This window comes from Bufo bufo, chromosome 1, assembly GCF_905171765.1.
Source record: "Bufo bufo chromosome 1, aBufBuf1.1, whole genome shotgun sequence".
Lineage (NCBI taxonomy): Eukaryota > Metazoa > Chordata > Amphibia > Anura > Bufonidae > Bufo > Bufo bufo.
In genome coordinates, this window is record NC_053389.1 from 109335461 (window position 1) to 109349965 (window position 14505).

The 14505-nt window shown below is 46.0% G+C and overlaps 1 protein-coding gene across 4 annotated transcripts in view; it reads right to left on the reverse strand.

The window, feature by feature from the left end:
- The window catches only part of LOC120997670 (trifunctional purine biosynthetic protein adenosine-3-like), a 33739-nt gene extending 29194 nt beyond the window's left edge, over nucleotides 1-4545 (reverse strand). For 2 of the 4 annotated variants that reach the window (XM_040427903.1, XM_040427877.1), the window contains exons 1-2: nucleotides 4448-4545; nucleotides 3051-3201 (exon numbers count right to left, since the gene is read on the reverse strand). In XM_040427903.1, the coding sequence (XP_040283837.1) occupies nucleotides 3051-3195 (145 nt within the window). In that variant the 5' untranslated portion in view covers nucleotides 3196-3201; nucleotides 4448-4545. The other 2 variants (XM_040427894.1, XM_040427886.1) reach the window with 2 other exon arrangements.
- Between the last annotated feature and the right edge of the window lie 9960 nt (nucleotides 4546-14505).

Sequence of the window (14505 nt, forward strand, 5' to 3'; positions counted from 1 at the left end):
GAAGAGAGGCAGATCAATGACCAGAAGTAAGGGTCCTCTTACACAGCCCACCCAAGAACAGGTGCTCATTCAGACAGCCACTGTCAGCATGATCGACCCTCTAAAACCAGGCATATTGCAGGTAAGATTGATCAAGCTGATTAAAGGGGTTGTCTGGGTTCAGAGCTGAACCCAGAAATATCCCCATTTTCACCCAGGCAGCCCCCCTGACCATTTCATGCTCAGATGCTCTCCCCCTTGCCCTGTATCGCGCAGGCCATGGGCTGTTTGTTTATATTTTTTCACTGTTAGGAGGAGGCTTCCGCCTAGCAGTGATCCCAGTGACATCTCCGGCTCTGAAGGGCGGATTTTAGTGCTGCCCTAGACGTTTTACAGCCCGGGTAGGGCAGCGCTAAAGCCCGGCCAGTGACGTCACTGGGCTCACTTCTAGGCGGAAGCCTCCTCCTAGCTTTACCCATGGAGAGCCCAGTATATCACCGGACATACATAACAAGCGATTCAGTGAAAACAGCTCTGAACCCGGACAACCCCTTTAAATCAATCTTTTCCTTTTCGTTGTACGTAGCAGCGTCCACATGATAGGACTCATTTGGCATTATTAGTGGTTCCACACCTCACCAATGACCCACATACACATTAGAACATTGACCGAACCAGTCAACTACATTTGGGTCGGCAGACTAATATGTATGAGGGGCTCCTGATTCCTGATTCTCCCTGACAAACTGTTTGGGGGGGGGGGGGGGGGTAGGACAGCATACTATGTCTGCATTCAGGCAACTGAGCATGCATTCCTCCCTCTGACCTCCAGTGGCATCCAACACATATACAGAGTGCAGTTAAAGCTGAGACCAGTGCACATTGTTTCAAAGCGCATGCGCTAAGGGTGACTTGTGATGATGCACCTGTGGGAGCCAGGAGAGGGGCAGCTTCTCCCCCATGACTCCTGCATATTTTTCCGATTAATGCCAAATTGCTAAGATGAAAGGACATCATTGTGAAGCCGTCACCCTGCTGGATAACCGGTTGGTGACAGTTTGGGGAGGGGTAAATCCTGATGACAGTTTCCCTTTAAATATTCTTCAGAGGGTCACAGACTAAATTACATCATGCCACGACTTGAATGGTTCCCACTGGGGGGGGGTCTGGATTTGTAATGATTTGCTTTTTTTCATTTATTTACACTGATGCAGCATGACAAATTCCAGGAAGCTATAATTCTCAGATGATCATCCATGTGATCCACACGAGGAGGGAAGGAAGGAGACCAAGTAATTGAATTCAGCCTCAGAAGTCCTGGATCTTCACTCTTGCAGAGTGTCAGCACTGGGCTTCTCCAGCTTTTTAAAGGGACTCTGTCACCACTTTCTAACCCCCCCTTTTAAAAGTATTGTTCTCTCCATGGCGCCCTTGTGATTACAAAGGTGTTGTTATAACATAAATTCGCCGTCTCGTTTTGATAAAAATACCTTTTATCTAACCTGTCAATCTTGTGGATAAGGTGCCCAGGGCGTTTCTGAAGGTCTGAAGCTGCCGCCCGCCGCCGCCGCCGTTGGTGCCCAGCTCCTCCCCTGATCCTTTCAGCGCCGCCTGAATGTAAAGAAATCCGCCTCCGGCTCTCGCTCAGTGCCCCCTCCTCCTTTTCAAAGATCCCGCGCGTGCGCACAGGCCTGTGCCTGATGCGCCCGTGCGGACATTTAGAATCAGCCTCATTGAGCGAAGTGCGCATGCACTTCGCTTAACCTCCTCATAAGACGAGCACTGCAGCCAGCCACTCAGAGCCTGCGGCTCCATACAGTGCTTGGCAGGCTCTGAGTGGCTGGCTGCAGTGCTCGTCTTATGAGGAGGTTAAGCGAAGTGCATGCGCACTTCGCTCAATGAGGCTGATTCTAAATGTCCGCACGGGCGCATCAGGCACAGGCCTGTGCGCACACGCGGGATCTTTGAAAAGGAGGAGGGGGCACTGAGCGAGAGCCGGATTTCTTTACATTCAGGCGGCGCTGAAAGGATCAGGGGAGGAGCTGGGCACCAACGGCGGGCGGCAGCTTCAGACCTTCAGAAACACCCTGGGCACCTTATCCACAAGATTGACAGGTTAGATAAAAGGTATTTTTATCAAAACGAGACGGCGAATTTATGTTATAGCACCACCTTTGTAATCACAAGGGCGCCATGGAGAGAACAATACTTTTAAAAGGGGGGGTTAGAAAGTGGTGACAGAGTCCCTTTAAGAGCTCAGACCCCCCCCCCCCCCAACGATCTACACTTTTGGTATGTACTCAAAGTATAGTGCCATGATAAGGGAGACCTACTGTCAAACCATATGTTAGGCTACTTTCACACTTGCGTTCGGGGTTCCGCTTGTGAGTTCCGTTTGAAGGCTCTCACAAGCAGCCCCGAACGCATCCGTACTGCCCCAATGCATTCTGAGTGGATGTGGATCCGCTCAGAATGCATCAGTATAGCTCCGTTTCGCCTACGTTCCGCTCAGCAGGCGGACACCCGAACGCCGCTTGCAGCGTTCGGGTGTCCGCCTGGCCGTGCGGAGCCAAACGGATCCATCCAGACTTACAATGCAAGTCAATAGGGACGGATCCGTTTGACGTTGAGACAATATGGTACAATTTCAAACGGATCCGTCCCCCATTGACTTTCAATGCAAAGTCAGGACGGATCCGTCTGACTAATTTTTAGACTTAGATTTTTTTCTGAAATATAATGCAGACGGATCAGTTCTGAACGGATACCATCGTTTGCATTATAGGAGCGGATCCGTCTGTGCAGACACCAGACGGATCCGCTCCGAACGCAAGTGTGAAAGTAGCCTTAGTTGGTCTGAATTCCCTGCTTCCCGCCACTAGGAGGAGCTCACTGCATACAGATTTCTTCAGCTACCACGGAGTTCCAGGGAGTAAGAGGCTCACGACTCCTGTCTCAATGGGAGTCCAGTCCCTGGTTCTTAAGATTTATTAGAGTTACCAGCCATCACCAGCGCCAAGGCGAACATTTAGCATTGGAATAACACTGTAAAATATTTTTACATTTCTTACCAGAATTTGAGATCTTCCCATTGTTGGCAGTGCCAGCATTTCCAGGGGCAACAAGAACTTGCTTGACGTGGGCAGACTGTGCCAGTTTCCAGGCTAAAGCGTGTTCTCTGGCGCCGCTACCAATCACAAGAACCTTTTCAGCCATGTCTGCCTACAAAAAATAAAATAAAAATACTTTAATAAAAAGCAGGAGTCATAAGTGGGACGGCGATAGGTGGACAATAAGCAAACGTACTTGATCTGGAAATACATGGCATTGAGGTCAACCCGTGGACATTTATAGACCATTTCTACACATGTCACATCCCCCCGATCCATTGTCAGATGGGACCAAGCGCCCCTGCCTCAAAGGGATTGGGGCGTCACCCTGCTTACTTCAGGATAAGGAGCGAAAACCACCTGTAACCATAGGGCTCCATCCACCGGACCACCAATGAAGAATATGCGATGTGAGCAGAACCTCTGGTAAGCTGGCCGTACGCGTTACATAGCAGTTAAAAGGCTCCTATGACTATTCCTTCCGACCATACACTGACAGCCAAGCATGTCTTCTACTTTCTATGGAGAATTTGCTGCCAGACGACACTGCTGGTGGCTGAGAACAAAAGGATTGGGCATGTTGAAATCCAACAGCCTGATCCTTCTTTTACCCCCCCCCCCCCCCCTCCAACATTTGCCAGATAAGATGGTCTGGTGGACCTCCCTTTCTTTATCTAATCCTTGGCCCTCCCTTTGTTTCCCACCTGGGATCACCCCCAACCTGTCAACTACAGCGCGCTCTCTCGGACCATACACATAAAATCCACCCCTCCTACTCTATGCAGGTCAGTCGCACAATATCTGTTTTTGCGTGACGCCACCGATCAAGGTCTTTGCAAAACTTAATTGCAGCAAATCCCTACTGCAACCAGGACAGCTATCACACAGCCTCATGCGATCTGTTAACATGGACTTATAATCAGAGATCCCAACCCTCAGGCATAGAGCCCACCCAGCTAGCGCAATCACCTCCATACAGCAAATTAAAGGAGAATTCTGCACAAGCATAGATGAGAACTCTAATGCATACAGTGCACGCACAGTATATACCGTACCCAGCCATGCAGTTGTATGCACTTTTACCTCTCAGCTCTGTATACTGCAGCCTGATGTACACTGCAGCCCCACGTGTGTGTGACCAGAAGCGAATGCACTGGCCACTTATACACTGCGCACTAGCTCCTGGCGCTCCGCCACACTGCCCTCCGCTGGCCGGATGTATATTACACCGTGTCACCCGTGATTTACTACAGCGCCGCGCCGCCATCCCTGGGCTCTGACGTGCGTCAATGTGGCGACCTAGTGACCTACATACCTCTGCAGAAGCATACACTGGACAGCAGCAGCCGCACACTTACCGCCGGGAAGTACAGCAGGACTGACCCACGTGTTCTGCACAGGAGCCGCAGGAAAGAAGGACCTGCAAAACACAGCAAAGCCGCGCAGGCACGTGATCTTCTAGCGCCACCTGCTGCTCGGAAGACTGAACAGGCAGAATGTTTGGATAGGATCCATCATACTTTGGAGGGAGAGTCTTTTTTAATAACTGCTGCTTGGACGTCCTCCTTTTGCAACCGGTCACTTTCTTGTGATAGGTTCACACTGAGACGTTTTTGAAGAGTCTCTCTAGCCCAAAAAAATAAAATAAAGGGAAGCCATACTCTTTGTGCCAGCAATGCATGCTACCCTCTCATCAGCCCAATTCACGCCTTCTGGATTTGATGAGGATTTCAGTACTAAAAATCCAGTGAATGCGGTTTTTGAAAACTTGTTCACTTGCGCTGGAAAAAAAGTGTGCGGAAATGAGATGTTTGTGAACAAACTCATTGGGTGCGTGCGAGTGACTTACTGTGTATACACATCTTTAACCCCTTAAGGACTCAGCCCTATTTCACCTTAACCACTTCAGCCCCCCTAGCCTAAACACCCTGAAAGACCAGGCCACTTTTTACACTTCTGACCTACACTACTTTCACCGTTTATTGCTCGGTCATGCAACTTACCACCCAAATGAATTTTACCTCCTTTTCTTCTCACTAATAGAGCTTTCATTTGGTGGTATTTCATTGCTGCTGACATTTTTACTTTTTTTGTTATTAATCGAAATTTAATGAAATTTCTGCAAAAAAATGAAATTTTTCACTTTCAGTTGTAAAATATTAAAAAAAAACGACATCCATATATAAATTTTTCTCAAAATTTATTGTTCAACATGTCTTTGATAAAAAAAAACGTTTGGGTAAAAAAAAATGGTTTGGGTAAAAGTTATAGCGTTTACAAACTATGGTACAAAAATGTGAATTTCCGCTTTTTGAAGCAGCTCTGACTTTCTGAGCACCTGTCATGTTTCCTGAGGTTCTACAATGGCCAGACAGTACAAACAGCCCACAAGTGACCCCATTTCGGAAAGTAGACACCCTAAGGTATTCGCTGATGGGCATAGTGAGTTCATAGAACTTTTTATTTTTTGTCACAAGTTAGCGGAAAATGATGATTTTTTATTTTTTTTTCTTACAAAGTCTCATATTCCACTAACTTTTTACATATACCCATGCTGGGTGAGAGAAATATCTCGGCAAAAGACAACTTTTCCCATTTTTTTTATACAAAGTTGGCATTTGACCAAGATATTTATCTCACCCAGCATGGGTATATGTAAAATGACACCCCAAAACACATTGCCCAACTTCTCCTGAGTACGGAGATACCACATGTGTGACACTTTTTTGCAGCCTAGGTGGGCAAAGGGGCCCATATTCCAAAGAGCACCTTTAGGATTTCACAGGTCATTTTTTACACATTTTGATTTCAAACTACTTACCACACATTAGGGCCCCTAGAATGCCAGGGCAGTATAACTACCCCACAAGTGACCCCATTTTGGAAAGAAGTCACCCCAAGGTATTTCGTGATGGGCATAGTAAGTTCATGGAAGTTTTTATTTTTTGTCACAAGTTAGTGGAATATGAGACTTTGTAAGAAAAAAATAAAATAAATAAAAATCATCATTTTCCGCTAACTTGTGACAAAAAATAAAAATTTCTAGGAACTCGCCATGCCCCTCACGGAATACCTTGGGGTGTCTTATTTCCAAAATGGGGTCACTTGTGGGGTAGTTATACTGCCCTGGCATTTTAGGGGCCCTAATGCGTGAGAAGTAGTTTGAAATCAAAATCTGTAAAAAATGCCCTGTGAAATTCGAAAGGTGCTCTTTGGAATGTGGGCCCCTTTGCCCACCTAGGCTGCAAAAAAGTGTCACACATCTGGTATCACCGTACTCAGAAGAAGTAGGGCAATGTGTTTTGGGGTGTCTTTTTACATATACCCATGCTGGGTGAGAGAAATATCTCGGCAAAAGACAACTTTTCCAATTTTTTTATAAAAAGTTGGCATTTGATTAAGATATTTACCTCACCCAGCATGGGTATATGTAAAATTACACCCCAAAACACATTGCCCAACTTCTCCTGAGTACGGAGATACCACATGTGTGACACTTTTTTGCAGCCTAGATGCGCAAAGGGGCCCAAATTCCTTTTAGGACGGCATTTTTAGTCATTTGGATCCCAGACTTCTTCTCACGCTTTAGGGCCCCTAAAATGCCAGGGCAGTATAAATACCCCACATGTGACCCCATTTTGGAAAGAAGACACCCCAAGGTATTCAATTAGGGGCATGGCGAGTTCATAGAATTTTTTTTTTTAGGCACAAGTTAGCGGAAATTTATTTTTTTTCTCACAAAGTCTCCATTTCCGTCACAAGTTAGTGGAATATGAGACTTTGTAAGAAAAAAAAAAAAAAAATTTCTGCTAACTTGGGCCAAAAAAATGACTGAATGGAGCCTTACAGGGGGGTGATCAATGACAGGGGGGTGATCAGGGAGTGTATATGGGGTTATCACCCCCCTGTCATTGATCACCCCCCTGTAAGGCTCCATTCAGACGTCCGTATGTGTTTTGCGGATCCGCGGTGTCCGTGTTTTGCGGATCCACGTGGGTGATCAGGGAGTCTATATGGGAGTCCATTCAGACGTCCGTATGTGTTTTGCGGATCCGATCCATGTATCCGTGGATCCGTAAAAAACATACGGACGTCTGAATGAAGCCTTACAGGGGGGTGATCAATGACAGGGGGGTGATCAGGGAGTCTATATGGGGTGATCACCCCCCTGTAAGGCTCTATTCAGACGTCTGTATGTGTTTTGCGGATCCGATCCATGTATCCGTGGATCCGTAAAAAACATACGGACGTCTGAATGGAGCCTTACAGGGGGGTGATCAATCACAGGGGGTTGATCAATCACAGGGGGGTGATCAGGGAGTCTATATGGGGTGATCACCACCCTGTCATTGATCACCCCCCTGTAAGGCTCCATTCAGACGTCCGTATGTGTTTTGCGGATCCGATCCATGTATCCGTGAATCCGTAAAAAACATATGGACGTCTGAATGGAGCCTTACAAGGGGGTGATCAATGACAGGGGGGGGGATCAGGGAGTCTATATGGGGTGATCAGGGGTTTATAAGGGGTTAATAAGTGACAGGGGGGGTGTAGTGTAGTGGTGTTTGGTGCTACTTATTACTGAGCTGTCTGTGTCCTCTGGTGGTCGATCCAAGCAAAAGGGACCACCAGAGGACCAGGTAGCAGGTATATTAGACGCTGTTATCAAAACAGCATCTAATATACCTGTTAGGGGTTAAAAAAATCGCATCTCCAGCCTGCCAGCGAACGATCGCCGCTGGCAGGCTGGAGATCCACTCGCTTACCTTCCGATCCTGTGAACGCGCGCGCCTGTGTGCGCGCGTTCACAGGAAATCTCGCGTCTCGCTAGATGACGCATATATGCGTGACTGTGCCTGCAGCTGCCACCTCCGGAACGTGATCCTGCGTTAGGCAGTCCGGAGGCGGAAAAGAGGACCTTTCACCTGAAAATGAAAGTTAAACTAAAGATATAGCCTTACTTACATGCCCCCGGTATTGCTTGTTTAGTCATTCATTTTTCAATCAGTGCCCCCACTTGTCCGCGCTGCCCCCCGGAATATTTGCCGCCTTGTATGCTAATGAGCCATTCGGCTCAACTGGGCGGGCCTTCAAAAGTTCTCCCGGGCGGGTCATTATTCTCCAGGGAGCCAGGGAGAAGACGCTCCAGTTCTCGCGAGATTCGTGAGAACTGGAGCGATTTCATCCATCCGGAGCCGGCGCCATCTCGCGAGAACTGGAGGGTCTTCTCCCTGGCTAACAGCGGAGCACGCTGATTGAATGCGCTCCATGCCAGGGAGAATAATGAGCCGCCCGGGAGAACCTTTGAAGGCCCGCACAGTTGAGCCGAATGGCTCATTAGCATACAAGGCGGCAAATATTCCATGTAAGTAAGGCTATATCTTTAGTTTAACTTTCATTTTCAGGTGAAAGGTCCTCTTTAAGAAATTTTTTGCAAATCTGACCAGTGTCACTTTAAGGCCTCATGCACACGACCGTTGTGTGCATCCGCGGCCGTTGTTCCGTTTGACGTGATTTTCTGCGGTCCCATTGACTTTCAATGGGTCCGTTGAAAACTTGGCTACTGCACCGTTTTGTCACCCGCGCCCGTGACCCGTGTTTCCTGCCGTGAAAAAAATATAACCTGTCCTATTTTTTTCACGGTCAACGGTTCGCTGACCCATTCAAGTCAATGGGGCCGTGAAAAATCACGGATGCACACAAGATTGTCATCCGCGTCCGTGATCCGTGTCCGTTTTCCCTATCATTTTCAATGCAAACTTGTCTTAGTTTTTTTTTTCACTTTTCATGTCCGTGGATCCTCCAAAAATCAAGGAAGACCCACGGACGAAAAAACGGTCACAGATCACGGACCAACGGAACCCCGTTTTGCGGACCGTGAAAAAATACTGTCGTGTGCATGAGGCCTAAGTGGTGATAACTTTAAAACGCTTTGACTTATCCAGGCCATTCTGAGATTGTTTTTTCGTCACATATTGTACTTCATGACACTGGTAAAATGAAGTAAAAAAAAATGTATTTTTATTTATAAAAAATATACTAAATTTACCAAAAATGAACTTCTATGAACTACTTCTATAATACATGGTAATACCTCCAAAAATAGTTATTACTTTACATTCCCCTTATGTCTACTTCATGTTTGGATCATTTTGGGAATTATATTTTATATTTTGGGGATGTTACAAGGCTTAGAAGTTTAGAAGAAAATCTTAAAATTTTTCAGGAATTTTCAAAAACCCAATTTTTAAGGACCACTCAAAAATGACCCCATTCTATGAACTACACCCCTCAAGGTATTCAAAACTGATTTTACAAACTTTGTTAACCCTTTAGGTGTTCCACAAGAATTAATGGAAAATAGAGATACAATTTCAAAATTTCACTTTTTTGGCAGATTTTCCATTTTAATAATTTTTTTCCAGTTACAAAGCAAGGGTTAACAGCAAAACAAAACTCAATATTTATGGCCCTGATTTTGTAGTTTACAGAAACACCCCATATGTGGTCGTAAACTGCTGTACGGGCACACGGTAGGGCGCAGAGGGAAAGGAATGTCATACGGTTTTTGGAAGGCAGATTTTGCTGGACTGTTTTTTTTGAAACCATGTCCCATTTGAAGCCCCCCCCTGATGCGCCCCTATAGTAGAAACTCCAAAAAAGTGACCAAATTTTAGAAACTACTGGATAGGGTGGCAGTATTGTTGGTACTAGTTTAGGGTACATATTATTTTTGGTTGCTCTATATTACACTTTTTGTGAGGCAAGGTAACAAGAAATAGCTGTTTTGGCACCGTTTTTATTTTTTGTTATTTACAACATTCATCTGACAGGTTAGATCATGTGATATTTTTATAGACCAGGTTGTCACGGATGCGGCGATACCTAATATGTATACTTTTTTTTTTTTATGTAAGTTTTACACAATGATTTTTTTTAAACAAAAAAAATCATGTTTTAGTGTTTCCATAGTCTGAGAGCCATAATTTTTTCAGTTTTTGGGCGATTACCTTGGGTAGGGTATGATTTTTGCGGGATGAGATGACGGTTTTATTGGCACTATTTTGGGGTCGTGTGACTTTTTGATCGCTTGCTATTACACTTTTTGTGATGTAAGGTGACAAAAAATGGCTTTTTGTACACTGTTTTTATTTTTATTTTTTTACGGTATTCACCTGAGGGGTTAGATCATGTGATATTTTTATAGAGCAAGTTATTACGGACGCTGCGATACCTAATATGTATACTTTTTTTTTTATCCGTATACGGAACCATCCATTTCAATGGTTCCGCAAAAAAAAACGGAATGTACTCCGTTCCGTGCAAAGATAGAACATGTCCTATATTAAAGTCAATGGGTCCGCGAAAAAAACGGAATGCATACGGAAATGCATCCGTATGTCTTCCGTATCTGTTCCGTTTTTTTGCGGAACCATCTTTTGAAAATGTTATGCCCAGCCCAATTTGTTCTATGTAATTACTGTATACTGTATATGCCATACGGAAAAACGCACTCAGCAGGAATCCAGGCCGGTATCTCACGGTCCGTGTTCCACAGATGTGTGCATGAGGCTTTACAGAGAAGCCATCTATCGACCCCATTTACCACTGAGGAACTACAATTAGCTGTAAAGGAAACTCCCACTGGAAAGAGCCCCGGCTCAGATGGATTGTCAATAAATTATTATAAAACTTTCTCTGAAGTGCTTTCTCCGCATCTCCTGGCAGCTGTTAATTCAGCGGCTAAAGATAGAAACTTCCCTGCACAGTCGCTAGCAGCCCATATCACTGTGTTGCCCAAAGAGGAAAAGGATAACACACTGTGTAGCAGCTATAGACCTATATCTCTACTTAACATGTATATTAAACTGTACGCCAAAATGATTGCCAATAGGCTCCAACATCTTCTTCCCTCTTTGGTCAATCAAGAACAGGTCGGATTTGTCAAAGATAGGGAAGGAAAAGATAACACGTTACGTCTACTGCAGTTAATTCGATATGCTTGTGTTAAACGGGTCCCTATTGCATTCCTATCTACAGATGGGGAGAAAGCATTTGATAGGATAGATTGGTGGTACATGAGGAAAACGTTAGAGAAGTTTAATTTTCCGGAACCCTTTATAAATGCTATATTTGCATTATACGCTAGCCCTCCTGCCTCAATTAGGAGAAATGGAACCTTGTCATCCAGCTTCCAGATCACTAATGGAACAAGACAGGGTTGCCCTCTTTCCCCCCTCTTGTTTGTCCTCACTATGGAAACACTTATACAAAACATCTGACAACATCCAGATATTAAAGGAGTTACAATCAGTGGTCAGTGTCATAAAACAGCGGCATATGCAGACGATTTACTCGTGATAACCTCTAACCCAGATATATCCTTCCCTATTTTATCAAAGATTTTTGATGAATTCCATTCACTATCAAACTTTAAAATAAACCCAACAAATTCAACAGGCTTGAATATCTCCTGACCCCAGAGCATAATACACCGGGCTAAATCTGACTTCCCGTGGTCAAATAGTCACATAAAGTATTTAGGCCTTCAATTATCTCCTAACCCCGAAAACTGGTTTACACTAAACTACACTCCACTACTTCGTCAGACAGGGAATATAATAAATTCATGGAAGATCCCAATTCAGGGGAGGGCTGGCAGCCTTAGTCCTGGGGGTAAATACAGTTAAGTGGCCCATTTTTAGCCCCGCCCATTATTAAAAGCCCCTCCTACATATAATAGGCCACTCCCAACAAACACTGTACAGCTGACATTCTATAGTTGCGGCCTGTCTCTACACATCATACGGAGAGAGGAGGCCTGTCCTGGCTGCACTGCCTGCTTATATAACAAGCTACAGCCAGGGAGCTCCTCCGCTCTCCTTCCTCCCCAGATCCTGCTCAAGGCCTGTGGTTCCCCCCACCATCTGTCACCCGCTCGTGGCCTGCTGCCCCCTTTGGCCGTCCTCCCCCAGCTCTGAATCCTCCTTCTGTAAATGGCAGGAGGAGGAGCCGGAGCATCTCCTCTCCTACATAGCACCACATACCGCTTACATCCAGTGATGTCACCTTTGTTGTAGACGTTCTCTTTCTTTATCTTCTCCATTCAGACCAGACCGCCATGATGATTTTTCTGCCATCTCCCGTCTCTGCAGAGATTGAAAAACAGACATTAGTTTCCCACATTTCCATCATCTTCTCTTCACATCTTCTGAACACCCTTTCCTGCCCCCCCAATACTATACTGCAGAAACAGTCCCCCTGGAAATATTACTACCACACAGATAGTGCCCCCTTCAACAATTATTGGCACACAGTGCTCTAAAAAAATAATTGCGCCCAGACACTAATAGTATAAAGATAATGTCCCCCAAAAATAATTGTGCTAAGCTGATACTGTGCCAGGGTGCCCCCCAAAGTAACAGTGCTCCCCAAAATCCCACCAATAGAAATAATTCTCTGCCAGAGCACACTTAGTAGTAATAATGCCCCTATAGTGCCCATACTAGTAATCATGTTCCTCATAGCCCCCCAGTAGTAGTAAAGCTCTGCTTAATACCCCTAGTAGTAATAATTCTTCCTATATTATGACAGTACATGAAATACCCCCGCTTAGTGCCCGCAGTTGAGCTAATGTCCCCATAATGTATGCCAGTATAAAATACCCCTATATAGTGCCCCAGTAAATGCCCTCATAGTGCTCCTCTCCCCATTCCCCATAGTCTCCCCCATAATATGCCAGTAAGAAAATGCCCATTCTTAGTGCCTCCATCAGATGCTCCTATAGTGCTCCTCTCCCCATAATGTGCCAGTAAAAATGCCCCTTCTTAGTGCCACCAGATGCCCCAATAGTGCTCCACTCCCCCATAGTGCCGCTCTCCTCTATAATGCCTCCCATAATGTGCCAGTAAAAAATGCCCCCTTAGTGCCACCAGATGCCTTAGTGCCCCCCATAATGTGCCAATAAAAATTGCCCCTTTAGAGCCCCCACTTCCCCATAGTGCCCCCAAATAATGCCCCTATAGTGCCAACAGATGCCCCATAGTGCCACTCTCCCCATAGTGCCGCCCCATAATGTGCCAAAAAAAAGCCCCAGATGCCCCCATAGTGCTCCTCTCCCCCATGGTGCCCCCCCATAATGTGCCAGTAAGAAATGCCCCCATAGTGCCCCCCCCAAAATGGGCAATAAATGACCCCCCATAGTGCCAGCTCCCCCCGCAAAGAAAAAAACAAAACAAAAAAAACCCCACTAATACTTACCTTCATCAGCAGCGATGCGATGCAGGCCTCTTCTGGCCTGTGTCCCCTGTTGTGTGCTGCCCGGCTCAGGCGGCGCGATTATAATGATGTCATCGCGCCGCCTGAGCCGGCCTCTAATAGGCTGCAGGCATTAGTGCCTGCGGCCTATCAGAAGAACAGGGAAGGGAGACACCTCTCCGTTCCCTGCCCTGCTGCAGCACAGGCATCTGTATCGCTGTCCTGAGGACGGCGATACAGATGAATATGGAGATAAGCGCTTCCACAATGGAAGCGCTCATCTCCTACTGCCCACTGCCACCACCGTCGCCGCAATTACATCCAGGGTCGCGCTGCCTGTGGTGATTGGCGGTGCAGCCCTGAGGAATTAAAAATTAATAATTATTATTTGTTAAAGGGTCCCAGCCCGCCCCTGGATCCCCTACATATGGATGGGTAGAGTGAAGCTACCAAAAATTAAGATAATGCCGAAAGTGTTATACTTGTTCCAAACACTTCCCCTATTTCTGCCCAGTTCTTTGCTCAACTCCGGAGAACCTTTCTAAAATATACCTGGGCAAATGGGATATGCAGAGTCGCCTACTCTACCATGACCAAACGCAAATATCTGGGTGGCATTGGGTTTCCTGATATGGAAGGCCTGTACAAAGCAGTCCAAATAACCATAATATTAGATTGGTTCAAGATCCCTCCATCAAAATCACACGTTAGGATGGAAGAAGAAATAACGGGCTATTCTCTGACTCAAGCTTTCATCGGAGTAGACCTAGGGAAACACTTTCCCACTAATACCCCGTTATTGACGAAAGCCCCCTTATCTGTATGGGTACATACCTTTCACTTACATAAACTATGGGCTCACCCCTCTCCACTATTAAATGTGGGGGATCTGTTGGCACTCAAAGACCCTTTCACTTCTCATCGGATAGAGAAGCAAACATTATTAAAAAGGACTCCGATTATGTGACATACTAATAGACGGTACTTTTCCAGATCTGCCCATGTTACAAACTAAATTCCCAGACCCAGGGGCGGACTGACCATTCGGGCACTCGGGCATGGACTGAGGGCCCGCGGCCACTAGGGGGTCCCGTCATGTATAATATGAGGCAAGGAAGGGGGGGAGGTTGGCGCAGAGGCAAGGGGTGGTCGCGAGGTG